At 38.3% G+C, this 14,375-nt stretch overlaps 1 protein-coding gene across 8 annotated transcripts in view; it reads right to left on the bottom strand.

Annotated features, from left to right (window-relative positions):
* Positions 1-4,028: 4,028 nt before the first annotated feature.
* The window catches only part of TEAD1 (TEA domain transcription factor 1), a 261,923-nt gene continuing 251,576 nt past the window's right edge, over positions 4,029-14,375 (bottom strand). For all 8 annotated transcript variants that reach the window (XM_053272618.1, XM_053272639.1, XM_053272603.1 and 5 more), the window contains 2 exons: positions 12,946-13,098; positions 4,029-11,155 (listed from right to left, as the gene is read on the bottom strand). In XM_053272618.1, the coding sequence (XP_053128593.1) occupies positions 11,042-11,155; positions 12,946-13,098 (267 nt within the window). In that variant the 3' untranslated portion in view covers positions 4,029-11,041. The remainder of the gene's footprint in view (positions 11,156-12,945; positions 13,099-14,375) is intronic.

Below are 14,375 nucleotides of genomic sequence, written 5' to 3' on the forward strand. Positions count from 1 at the left end.
ATAGCTGCTTACAGTTAGGAAATACCTCCAATGTCTAGCCTGAATCCACTGCTTTCTCATTTCAATCTTTCAGTTCTGTCTTCAGGGGGGAGGGAGGGAGGGAGAATGAATGAACAAATCCACTCTATCTTGTGTGGCAGCCCTTTAGATATCTGAAGATGGCTATCATGTCTCCTCTTAGTCTTATCTTGTCCAGGCTAAATAAACCCAGCTTCTTTAACTATTTCTCAATGACACAAATAACAAAAATTGAAGAATGTATGATGAAATTCACCACAAGTTCCTAGAAGAATTAGTAAGAGAAATGGAATTGTAGTGATCAGCCTCCCCTCCCTTCCCTCTAAAAGATTAACAGGGAGTGAACCCTTGTCTCATCTAATAGGCTGGTGAACTCCAGGGCAGCCAATCAGTACACCAGGTGGGTGGGACCTAGAGAGCACTTGCTGTGAATTCTGGGAACAGGAAGGGTGGTTTTTGTTGGAGAGAAGTATGTGTGTAAAGGCTCAGTGAGGGGCAATGGAGTTTTGCTCCCTCATGGTCGTTTCTCTCGTGGAATAACTTGTATGTTTTTGCTTTTGCATATTCCTGATACTATTCTATTATTGTTTACCTGTAATGTAATTAAAATAAGAAACATTAGCCTATGCCCACCCTACCTAGGACATTGCAAAAGACTCTATAAACATTTAAGTGTGCCTAAGACAACCTATTTTTGTAACCTAGTATGTATTTTTGAGTGTATCTAAGTAAGCTAGAAGCCTCAGATGGAAACAGTCTGTAGTAATTAAATAAAACTGTTTTTTGTTATTTTCTTTTTACAAGCCTCTCCAAGTTGGTTTTTAACTCAGAAAAAGTGGGGGTGGAAGGGAGATTTTTCTGGTGCAAAAACGTCAAGAGCTGAGCAGCTATCGGTTTTCTCATCATGTGTAAGCCTACACGTGGAAGGTTTTTGTATTTATCCAATAGCAGAACAAAGAGAGTTTCCCCTGGGATTCCACCCCCAGCACAGTACCTCCGGTGACTGTTGCTGATGTCTATCTTAAGTTTCTTTTTAGATTGTGAGCCCTTTGGAGACAGGGATCCATCTTATTTATTATTTCTCTGTGTAAACTGCCCTGAGCCATTTTTGGAAGGGCGGTATAGAAATCAAATGAATGAATGAGAGGGATGGTGGCAGCAGCATTCTAATTCTACTGACAATATAAATTAGTTTTAGGAGAAGCCTAGCCAGGCAGCTCACCAGAGTTGATTCAGCATTCCCTCCTCCCCTCACGTGAGCTGCTCTGAGACAAAAGCTTTAATCCGTTCCAGGAATATTAAGGAAATCAAGTGCACCAAGGGAAGGGAAATAGTAAGGTGGTTTTTTTTTTAAAAAAAAGGACTAAGTTCTCCAGTAAAAATATAGGAATACCTGAAAGATATTTACATTTATTTATGTCATTTTTCTATGTAAACGGCATTGAGAACTTTGGTTAAAGAGCGGAATATAAGTATTTGTCACTGTCACTATTTATAAACAAATAAATACCCAATCATTTATTTTGTTCTTTAAAAGATACTTAGGCCATTCAGAGCAGCATGTGAGAGTAGCATCTTCACGTCCCCTCCAGCCCACTGTTGGGAGAACTCTTGTAAGTACTATCTATTGAAATACAGTATCCAACATTAATAGAATAAAGCTCTATCTATCTATCTATTTATAACCCGCCCCCTCCAGTACACTACTGCTCAGGGTGGCTCACAACAATAAAATAGATACAATATACAATAAAAGTAATAAAATTAACCAAACTGAGTAAACAAGTTAAAAGTCGGGTTAAAAACCACAATTAATATAAAGTTCAACTTAAAAACATATTTTAAAAGCTAAAAACTGAGAGTTATGAAAAATAAAAACTAAAGAACCTACCAGATACAGTATAACCAAAAATGGAGCATTAAAAAGCCTCCTTAAAAAGGTGTGTTTTTAGTTGTTGTTTTTACTGAGGGAGGGAGCATGGTGAAGCTCTTCAGGGAGGATGTTGTGTGTGTGTGTGTGTGTGTGTGTTCATGCGCAGTGCACTGGCTTTGCCTCAGTGTTACAGAAAGAGTTGCCCATATGCTCATCCTAGCCAGTGTGGTCTGCTGCCAATCCCTTTTCAGATAATTGCTTGGAGTACTGTATTTATAGCCTGTGCATGTACTGAGGAATGAGAAAACTTATTTGGGATTCTGTATGGTGTCATCTGTTATGTCTTGAATCTCAACATCACTCCAAAATTACCATCATTTTTTAAAAACTCAGTATGTGACATGTCATTAAGAGTACAAGGAGGGATGCAGCAAGGTTGAAGAGGAGAGGTCTATCAATGGCTACTAGTCAGAGGGCTGTGGGCCACCTCCAGCCTCAAGGGCAGGGTGCCTCTGAGTACCAGTTGCAGGGGAGTAATGGCAGGAGAGAGGGCATGCCCTCAACCCCTGTCTGTGGCTTCCAGCGGCATCTGGTGGCTGCTGTGTGAAACAGGATGCTGGATTAAATGGGCCGTGGGCCTGATCCAGCAGGGCTGTTCTTATGAAGTGGGCCATGGGACAAAAAGTGGGCCTCCAGCTGAAGCCACAGCTCCCCCATATATTTGCTGCAGAAGAACTGTAAGGACATGGTGAAACACCAAATATGCTGTGCAAGCCCTTTCTCCAACTTCTATGAAACTAATATTACACACTCCCCATGCATGCAGGCACTTTCACACATGCACATTTCCCTGACACAGAAACATTTTTTAAAATATACATACCTTTGAAGTTGAGATGAATTAGGAGGCGGCAGCATGTCGGGAAGGTGGGGGCCAGAAACTTGGAGTGAGCTGTTGCTCAGCCAGCAGCCCCTCTTCCCTCAGGGATCCAGGGACACTTGTTTCCACACACCCCTTTGTCATTCAGTTACAGCTATGCCCCTGGTACAAGCTTCAGGAGACAAGTCCTGCCAATGGCCTTAGATATTAACAAGTTCTGTTAAGAACTAATCTGCCTACTTTCCTTTCACTATCATTTTGATTGATAATTGCCATCCTCACATTAGCCCACTTCAGCCTTAAACATTTACACATTTGCCATCTTAAATTGGGGTAGATGACATCATCACAAATTACACCATTGAAGCGCCCCATGTGTCCCTACAGGTGTCACAAATTTGGTTCTAATCAGTTAAGACAGTCCATAAGTTAGCCCCCTTGTCCCTCATACATTCATGTGTCTACTATCTTGAATCGGGATGTATTAACATCATCACAAACTATGCTATTGAGGTGTCCCTATGAGACCAATATGAACCAAATTAGGTACAGTTGTAGAAATTTGGTTCATATTGGTCCAGGCATTTGGTTCACATTGGTCCAGGCATTACAAAGTTGATAGGGACACACACACACACACACACACACACAGCCGGGTGATCTTAGTTTCCTTAAGGAAAGTAGGCTAATCACACACACACACACACCCAACCAACCCTTTTCTTAACAGAATAGTTGGCCAATGAATGAAAGGCCTTAACAGAAATTGCAGTGTCATATTAACCTTAAAACAGAAAATTGCACAAGAGCCCAATCCTATGCATGCTTGTTCAGAAGCAAATCTCATGATATTTAGTGGAACTTGCTCTGACTGAGCTAAGTGTGCCTACGATTGTAGTCAAAGTACTATTTATTCATGATTTAAGCATGTAGCTAATCACATCTCAATAACATGCCAGTGATCTCTCTTGTACAGCTGAGAGGTGCTGTTCATAAGGCCTTTTAGACAACCAAGGCCCGAAGGAAGTAATTTTCTTGAGAATAATCGCATGTGCCCATTATTGTCCTCTCTACCCACAGCTACGGAGACCACTGCAATCTGTATAGTGAGGTCTAACATATGGTTGCACAAGTATTCTGGGCACCAATGGGTCAGCTCCTGTGACATCACTGATAAGTGTGGACAGTGTCAGGTAGCCACAGATATGTCAAGCTGTGGTCTAGCAATTTCCATGCAAATTAAAAGAAAACCAACAATGACTTTATTTTCTTTATTTTCAATTGATACTGTATGAATACAAAGTTTCTAGAAAGCTACAAAAAATCTACCACTTTATCAAGAAGGCATCAAAATGTGTCACTTTGCAAAGACATGGAACACCTGCAGTAACCGACACAAAAATAGCATTTTTAGAGTGATGAAATAATTGCACTTAACTGTCATGGATATTAAAGTTATCACACATATGTACCGCGAAAGCTAGAATACATTTTTTTTACAAAGCACTTTTATAAAAAAATTCTCTGCACACAAACCCTATAATTTTCATATTACTATCATACTAAAGATAAATTCACTTTAAAGCCAACACTTAAAACATTTTTAAAACAAAAAAGGTACCAGTACCTACACACAGACAACAACAAATACAAGAATACTGTACTGCCAAAAGGTTTGATTGAAACTCATGTTGAAAACTTCAGAATATGTTAAGACAAGATTTGAAAAGTTTCATGTGTTTTTTTAAAAAGAGCTTTCCCTTCCTGTCTAAGCAAGAGGTACTTTGTCATCAAAAGGCAGATTCTACATTAAAAAAAACCAGCAGCAATACAATATTAAAGTAACCATTGACCATATATGAATATGCTTAAGTCACAAACCCAGTTTATACACATTACACAAATAAACAAAGTGAGAATTCCATTAAGTCATTTACAAATGTGAACAAATGCATGTGGCAAATAAAAAACCAAAAAGAAAAAACTGTTTTACATAAAATGTACTGATATTAAAGAATTAAAGGCTATTCAGGTTTTAAAAACTGTTATAAAATTCTTGTCTTTTTCAGGCACATATTGTATTTTATTTCTGCAGTCATGAGCCTGAAGCAGAGGCCCATTAAAAAACAAAAACAAATTAATTAAAATAATTCAAAAACAAAAATAAAACCATTGTGTAAGGAGGTAACAAGGGCATATCCTCTCTGTGAACTGAGTGCATTTAAGAGTTAATCGACACAGTGGAACTAAGTTTTTTAAAAATCTCACAGCCAGACTAATTTTCTAAACTAGAGATCAAGACTTCCAAACATCTTTATATTTTGATTTATCCATCTCTCTTTTCAGGGGGGAAGGCTGGGAGAAACTAAAGGCAAGACAGCATAGAGAAAAGTTAACCAGAAGGAACTGAAATGAGGACCAATCTAAACATTGCTAGCAGCCCATGGCAGCTGCACCCAAACCCTCACCCATGCTGGTGATTAGTTATGGCAGGGAGTAACATTTAAATGCCCTTACCATGTGTTTTGGTACAAAGTCATGCAGTGCATCTGTGTCTGCTTATGCAGCAGTATGTGCAAACATGGCATGCACTTAGAATGCTGCACGTGGCAGAGGTAATTGAACATTAATCCCTGCTGCGTGGATTGCATCTCAGCAACAATCACGGACAGAGCACAATGTGTATATTGGTCCCTGTAGAACCATATATGTTGCATGACATATTCTTATGATTTGAGTCATGTTATATGTTGGATGACATATGCTTGTGAACCAAGTCATATTAAGAGTTGCAGCACTGCTCTGTATCTGAGTAATCCTATACTGTTTTGATAGGCTCATTTCAGAAATCATGCCAAACTGTGGTGTTTGCAAGCTATAGTTTAAAAGCCAAACCATGGTTTTTGTTTACAAATGTGCAACAGGCAAACTAGGGTTAGAGCAGCTTGTCTGCTTTTGCTTTCAGTCTTCTTAGCACTCAGCTTCATAATTTCGTTCCTGCTTTCTTGGTGCAGCAGCTTTTGGATTCTGAGGAATGGGCAGATATATGGTTTGTCAATTCGGACATCATACCAAATCACCATTAGTGCAAACCCCAGTTTGCAAACCCACTTCAAACCATGGTTTCCAATTCTGGCTTTTTAAGCAGATCACAGAACATTGTTTGTCAACTCAGACATTATGCAAAGCCATACTTAAAGTTTCCTTAACTATGGTTTGGTGTGGTGTCTGAACTGAACCTTAGAAAAGCAAGAATGGTCTATGAACAAGACCGGAATTAGACCAAGGAAGTAAAGACAAATGCATCAGCTTGTCAAATGCTGCTGTAATCTGATCTCTAACTTGCAGTTCCTTTCATTCAGTGTAATAATTCAGTCTTTATTACTAGAGGTTGACAAAAACAGGGAGGTGTGTTTAATGTAGTTGCCAAACTGAATGGAATCTAGGATGGATAGAAAGTGAGAAATAGGTACTGAATTTGCAAATTATTCAACATAGTGGTACAGTACCTAAATAAATCATTCTAGAATTCAAGTAAGTACAAAATTACATTTGTAAAGTATGCTATATTTCAACCGCCACAAATGGTACCATTATTTCTTTTTTAATTTTGTACACAAGACAATAAATAAAATGTTTCCTTTGCAATAAAATATACTCCAGCCACTTGCTTATCTATATCTGTCTTAGCAGATATATTCAATAGTTGTAAATATATAAATGTACTTTTGAGGCCAAGCAATCCTTACTAGATTTGATGTGAAAAGAAAGTGAGTGAAATTTGAAACTTTGATGGGGGAAACACAATATGTATACATGTTTAAGATAAAAGGAGGGAATAAAATCACAAATATTTACCACTTTGTGTCACATACTAGTTTTGAATAAAATTTTAATTTTGTCCATTGAAAACAAAAGTGTATTCACAGCTACAAATCCCCTCTGCCAGCTTTTGGTTTTACTGCTATTAGTTCTCATTGATGATTTTTGTTAATGGTATTGTGTCCTTCTGAATCAATGTCAATGGTGTCAAAGTCTCTTTAAATAATGGCATTGCCATCATTCATGGGTGATGCTGAAATGGCACAAATTACTTACAGGACCTATCTTTCCTGCAATAATGACAGGAACATTCTGAATGATGCCATCCAAAGATTTCTCCACTGGTTGTTATTCATTCCTAATAATTTGGTGCTAAAAAGCACAGGTCAAATGATAACTACATTTTGTTCTGCACTTTCATTTTCAATTTTAGGCATCCAACTGCTCAACGTTGTAAACAAAATAAGTGCAAATTTAGGATAAAGAAGAAAATGGTCTTCACAGATTCAGAATTACTATAATAATAAAGTCACATTTGTCTTCTGTCTGAAATTCTGCTATTTATACAGACTCACATTACTCAGATGCAAGACTGGATGGAGAGACATGGCAAAGGTGAAATACTGAATGCTTTCCAATAATAAATGTAGTAGTTGCTAATCAGTAATGCTGTGGAAACAGTAACAAACAGTTGAACAAGTAGAATAGTTTCCCAGCATTATGCACTCTTGTGATTTTCAAAAAGCACGCTACTATAAAAATGTACTACTTTGAGAATGGAGGCCTGTTAGTTTTGACTGTTTCCAATAAACCAAAGGCATTATGGTGATCTCTAAATATTTTTGGTCTCTACAAATTGTCATTATTATGGCAGCACTTTTCTAAGCTGGAATTCCAAAACCAAAGGCACTTGCATGCAAGAGTGCAGAGAGTCATAAAGGTTTAAGTATTTGGTCATGAGAATTTAAGAAGGCAGCATTAGTCGTACTATGCACTTTCTGCAGAAAATTCTAGCGCTGTAACATTTCATTTTGGTATAGATATTCCAACTATGTAGTAACAGGGGGACTGACTTATAAAAGTAGGTGTCTTCGACCAAGTAGTCAAAGGCTTCTCAATAAGAGATTTTTTTAAAAAAATTATTATTTTTAAGTAAACCAATTAATGGACTACATAAGATTGGCATGACAGGCTAAAGGTACTTCTAATATAGCACTAAGGCACTGCATATTGTAATGCTTTGGCAGCTCGGAATTAAGAAGATCCTACCACAAAGTAACAGTAACAAGAGAGATGTTTCCAGCTTACAAAAGAGCTCACAGTTTACAGGCAGCCTTTTGGATTATGCAATCCACACTTAACATCTGACGGACTTAAGGCTTTCCAGAAGAAACATGCACAGGGTGTTTGAATCATGTACATCCACATAAAGTAAAAGACAAGGCAAACATTTTCCCCAACATTTTACAAAAGTGAACGCCAAGAAACGTTGTGACTCTTTAAACCATTTAGTTATTACATACATAGTGTCTCAGACTGTATTAACACATAAAAGTGTACCTGGTTTGCAAACTGACTTCTATTTTATATGCCTCAAGGAGGTTCCTTGAGCTGTTTAATTATTCTAAAATTTTAAATCTTTTTTTAAAAATAAATCCATTAAAACCAAAATCTTCATAAAAAGATAAAATTAAAAAAGTAGTTTTATACTTGTAACACCAAGTGCTTCAAATAAAGGGCTACTTTATAGACAGGTAAGATGCAGTGCTTCTGTTAAAATCATCATTAATGTTAAAACTGATGAAGAGACTTAGCCATAACAATATATTTTTACAATTCACAGAGTTAAAATAACTGAGAGGTTCATCTGTCTTAATATCTGAAGGTTAAAAGATGCTGAACTTGTAGAGGACCCCAAGATTTAGTAGGCTATACTTGGCTTTCCATTCTATTGCTTGCCCTTCCCCATCTACATGGATGCACACCTGAGGCCTAAGCAACTGTCTGGATACCTTCCTGTGCCGCAAAGATGCCCTTGAGCTTGTGTCTTGAGATGTTACAGGTGTGGGGCACAGCAGAGGGCTATTAGAAGGCCTGGATGGTGACCATGAATGGAAGACTGCATGCAACCAGTGACAGTTATGCAGCATTCCAGAAGCTGGGTACCATAGCCTTGCTCTGACAATTAGGTTTAGTAGAAATTTCCAGGCTACTTCATTAGGCAGGAAAGAAAATTTATACCCTGAGCATTTCCCCCAGTCTTGGAGACAAATATTTCGAACAGCATAGAAAATTTCCCATGGTTTTAGGCAGACCTAGGAAAGAGCTGCCTGCTTACCAAATACCAATTATTCTATGCAGCACACTGAACAGTTTCTCAGGTATCTATGCAGCTATATTTCTAGGGACATTAACTATTGACCTAGTACCATAAATGTAAAGAAAAAGAATTCCCATAGATATTTATTAGTTCATGATTTCATCCTGTAGTTTTTCTAAATTATGCAGGTTCTTATATCAGGAAGCCAAACCCAGGGCTCCAAGGGCCCAAAGCACAAGTTTGAAAACTGGATGGAAACTGTGAAAGTAGAACTGATGTGTTCCTATGCACAGATATCTATTTCTACAAGTAGAGAAACTAGGCATCTTTGACTCATTATTTGTGTTTGATATTCAGCTCCCTTCAAACCAGTAAGCTGAATGCTATACTTATGGTAAAACAATATTGTGCTCTGTAATAAATGGCACCTAGAGAAGAGAGAGGGTAGTGGTTGAAGAAGAAAAACTCTAGCTTAGAGTACTTTTAAGCATGTATGTACCACATTAGACAATTGCCACTCACAAGCTTAACATATACTAGTATCAATCTGATTAAGTCACTTTTCAGCCTTTAGTATTCATGCAAAAAGAACATATGTTTATGAAAGCTGCCTCTGAAAGGGAACAAAACCCCACACAGTAACAGTGTATTATATACCTATAAACTCTCTGCACTCATTCTTAAGAGCACCAAATGTTTCAGCAGAGAAGAAAGTGACGTGCTAGGATACTGTGAGAGATCGGAAAAAGGAATATAGGCATTGGTCACACAATCCAGTACAGAGTCCAGTGCTCCATAGTTTGAAGCCGTACAGGATCAGAGGCTTCATGGCTGTGGCTGAACAACATCCCACTAGACAGGCCTGTACAACTTGCGATCCACCAAGCCACATGCAGTCCATGTATTGTGGCCTGCCAAGTCTCCTGTTTTTGCTTTTCCAGTCAGGCAGGGAAAAGAGGAGGTTTAACCAAACCCTTGTTGGGCCTCCATACACGGCCCATGGTCTCTGCTCAGTCTGACAGTCGCTAGTTGTGCAGGCCTGCCATAAAATAACCATTGTGCCCTTTTGCCTGGTTATGTCTGTGTTTTCTAGCAGTCTGAAGACATTAAAAACAGATGAACCTTTTGCTTGTATATCTATTCTCTTCTCAACCACAGTCTTGTTGTGGTTATAATTGTAATACAGCAGTCACTTTACTCCCCCCCCCACCTTTGCTAATTACTAATTTTGGTGTTGCAATTTCTTAAATCATTAGGAAACAAACCCCAAATTGCTCATATAAAATATACTCACACACACAATATTACATACATCTTAAATCTAAATTTTCAGTATTTACTTAGTTATTGCAAAACGAGCCATCTTTTTCAATTAAATAATCAAATGTTCTTATTAGTACAATACTTTATTTTTTTTTAAATACACTAGATATGATTAGTAAGAGGGAGGAAGTCTTCTCGCTTTGCAATACCTGCTTGAAAAGTTCAGTGATTAGAAGGTTAGTTTTAATATAGTGGGAAGGGAAAAAATACATTTTTGCCTACTTTTAGGACCTGTCTGCTCCCATCAGGCATTTATTAAGGCTATGTTTGTCATTTGGCTTCAAACAGAAATAGAGTTTTCAGTTTATAAAATAATTTAGTGAATTACATTCATTTGTATCTTCCACAGTAATTAGTTATGAAGATAATTCTAAAAAAGAATTTGTGTGCTAATTTATGCTTACAGTTAAAATTCATTTCAATTTCACTTGCATCTTAAAAACATGTTTTTTTTTTAAATTTAGACAAAACACCTCATAAACTCTTATTAAGTTTTCCCATGGCAAATGCTCTGTCTTATATTTTTCTAACACAACAAAAAATTAAAACTTCCACAAAGGCCTTGAAATTCTTAAATATATTCTCCTCAAAGAACTGTGTTTTCATAAATGTGAAGAACATTATGTTTTAGAAAGAATTTGTACAACCGTACCAGAATTTCACAGCTACAATATATGGACACACTAAAAATGAGGTTTAGAAAAATGTAGGGGAAAGCTCAGCCAGAGTAACTGCCACTTAGTGTTGAGGTTGACAGTCTGTTTGATAAGGAGTTATAACGTGAAACGTGTCTATAAATAACTGTTCAGTCCTTTACAAGCCTGTAGATATGATGCTGTGCACCATGTTCACTGTTTGAAACTTCAAATACACACGCCATACAAAGTAGGGTTTCTTGCGTGTCCCTGTTTGTTACAACCTGTTAACATGAATAAAAGAAAGAAAGAAAGAAAGAAAGAAAGAAAGAAAGAAAGAAAGAAAGAAAGAAAGAAAGAAAAGATTGTATGTTAGAAACTGTAAGGACAAAAGTAAAATATATTCCAAAATATCTGAACTCTCCACATATATACACGATTCCCCATTTAACTGTTGATTAAATGCCCCTTTAATGCTGACATATGACCAAATATGTATAGAAATTAAAGAATATTCTGGAAATTTATGAGCTATTTAACCTAGTAATCATTTTCGTCTATGGCCCATAACTCTGTTTTCCCTTTCCATTACTACACTGCTGCCTTTTAAAGCTAAGAAATGGAACAGTGCACCTAGCTGCTACAGTGCACCTGACTGGAAAGAACCAGTGCCTTCTTAGGTATATTTCCCAGCTTTAAAGGGCTTGGGATTGTAACAGGAAGATGGGTGGGTGGTGAGTGAGAGAGAAGCAGAAGACAGGAGAGGGGAAGGAGGAGGAAAAGAGCACTAAGCTAGGATGGGAAAGCTGCACATGGGGATCCTATGAGTGCCACTTGTCACCAATGTTTGATATTTCTCTCAAGGTTCTAGGGTAGGACTAAATGGACAGTTTTCAAAATGGAGGGAAGTAAGAAGTGGGGTCTCTGCTGGGACCAGTGCTTTTTAACTTGTTCGAAAATAATCAGAAAGAAGTTGGGGTAAGCAGCAAGGTGGCCAGATTTGCAGATGACACTAAACTATTTCGGGTAATGAAATCCAAAACAGATTGTGAGGAGCTCCAAAAAGATCTTCAAACTGGGTGGGTGGGTGACAAAATGGTGAATGTGGTTCACTAAGCAAGAGTGAAGTGATGCATACTGGGGCAAAAATGCCCAAATTCACATAAACACTGATGGGGTCTGAGCTGTCGGTGACTGACCAGGAGAATGCTCTTGGGATCTGGTGGGAAGTTTGTTGAAACTGCATGGCAGCTATGAAAAGGGCAAATTCCATGCTAGGGATCATTAGGGAGGAAATTGAAAATAAAATTGTTAATATTATAATGCCCTTATACAAATCTATGGTGCAGCCACATTTGGAGTACTGTGTACAGTTCTGGTCACCGTATCTTAAGGAGGACATTGTAGAACTAGAAAAGGTGCAAAAGAAGGCAACCAAGAAGATCAGGGACCTGGAGCACCTTCCTTATGAGGCAAGGCTGCAGCGTCTGGGGCTTTTTAGTTTGGAAAAGAGAAGACTATGGGGGAGACATGATAGAGGTACATAAAATTATGCATCGAGTAGCAACTGGGGACAAAGAAAAATTTTCTCCCTCTCACAATACTAGAACCAGGGGTCATCCCATGAACCTGAAGGCCCGGAAATTTAGGACCAAGAAAAGGAAGTACTTTCCCCACAAAGCACATAATTAATCTATGGAATTCTATGCCACATGATGTGGTGATGGCCACTAGTTTGGAAAGCTTTAAAAGGGGCTTGGACAAATTCATGGAAGACAGGTCTATCAATGGGTACTAGTCTGGTGGCTATAGCCCACCTCCAGCCTCACAAGCAAGATGCCTCTAAATACCAGTTGCAGGGGAGCAACATTGGGGGAGGGGGCATGCCCTCACCTCTTGCCTGTGGGCTTCCCAGAGGCATCTGCTGGGCCACTGTATGAAATGGGATGCTGGACTAGATGGGATGCTTGGGCCTCATTCAGCTGGACTGATTTTATGTTAAACAAAACCAAGTAGAAATCCACCCTCCTAAAATATTCCAGTAAGCAGACTGCAAATAAAAGCGAGACATTACCAACAAAATTGTAAAGTTTTCCAACACACTATTCATCATATATTTCTCTGGTAAATGCTTGAGCTTGTGGATGAAATTGATCATATATTCACACATCGGAGAGCGGTTTATTCTGTATACAAAACGACCATTCTCAAACCGTGCATATTCAGTCTAAGAGGGGAAAACACAAAGAAAGGTCAGAATAATAATTTAAAAAAACAGATCTGTAAATGAATTAAAGAGGCTTTGGTTTTGCTTATAGAGTGATCTATTATTAATGGATATCACAGTGAGGCAAGACATTTTTAGTACTGTTAAGACTCATCTTTTTCTTACAACAGACTACCATGACTACTCCACTGGAAATAATTAAAATATAGAACTCAACTAAATTAAATGTATTTAAATATCAGCATCTCATAAAAGTAACAGGAAGGAACAATATTTTGTTTAAAAAATAAACTTAAAGATGATTGCCTTGATACAGTGGCTCTAAGTGGGGGGACCACAAAAAAAGAAGTGCACTAGGGCTCCCTAGTTCTCTATAGAGCTGAGAAATGTTTTGACTATAAATTGAAATGACTGTATTCTATGTACTTTGCAGCTCCAGAAACTCTAGGTCATGTCCACTGCCCTGAGCTGTACACACAAATCATGGTCTAGTAAGGATAACCTGTGAGCAGAAAGAGAGCAACTATGGATCCCTCCTAATGGGAGTGCAAAAGGCTGCTAGAGAGGAAAAATAAACCTATATCCAGCATGTAAGGGTGTATGCATGGTACTGGTTGGTCTACAGAGAGTGCCATACAGGTAGAGCCAATCAGTAGGAAGGATGGGGAGAAATGGGCTCTAGTCCAGGTGCTTTGTAGGGTGGATGTTCAGTTGGCTGGAGCACACGGAAGAATGGATTTACCAAGAGGCTGATTAGGCATATGACTCTCACTCCTACATTATATGGCCCCCACACTACTATATACAGGTGAAACTCGGAAAATTAGAATATCGTGCAAAAGTCCATTAATTTCAGTAATGCAAATTAAAAGGTGAAACTGATATATGAGACAGACGCATTACATGCAAAGCGAGATAAGTCAAGCCTTAATTTGTTATAATTGTGATGATCATGGCGTACAGCTCATGAAAACCCCAAATCCACAATCTCAGAAAATTAGAATATTACATGGAACCAAGAAGACAAGGATTGAAGAATAGAACAATATCGGACCTCTGAAAAGTATACAGTGTACTGTGCTTGATTGGCCAGCAAATTCGCCTGACCTGACCCCATAGAGAATCTATGGGGCATTGCCAAGAGAAGGATGAGAGACATGAGAACAAACAATGCAGAAGAGCTGAAGGCCGCTAATGAAGCATCCTGGTCTTCCATAATACCTCATCAGTGCCACAGGCTGATAGCATCCATGCCACACCACATTGAGGCAGTAATT

This window comes from Hemicordylus capensis, chromosome 1 (assembly GCF_027244095.1).
Source record: "Hemicordylus capensis ecotype Gifberg chromosome 1, rHemCap1.1.pri, whole genome shotgun sequence".
Lineage (NCBI taxonomy): Eukaryota > Metazoa > Chordata > Lepidosauria > Squamata > Cordylidae > Hemicordylus > Hemicordylus capensis.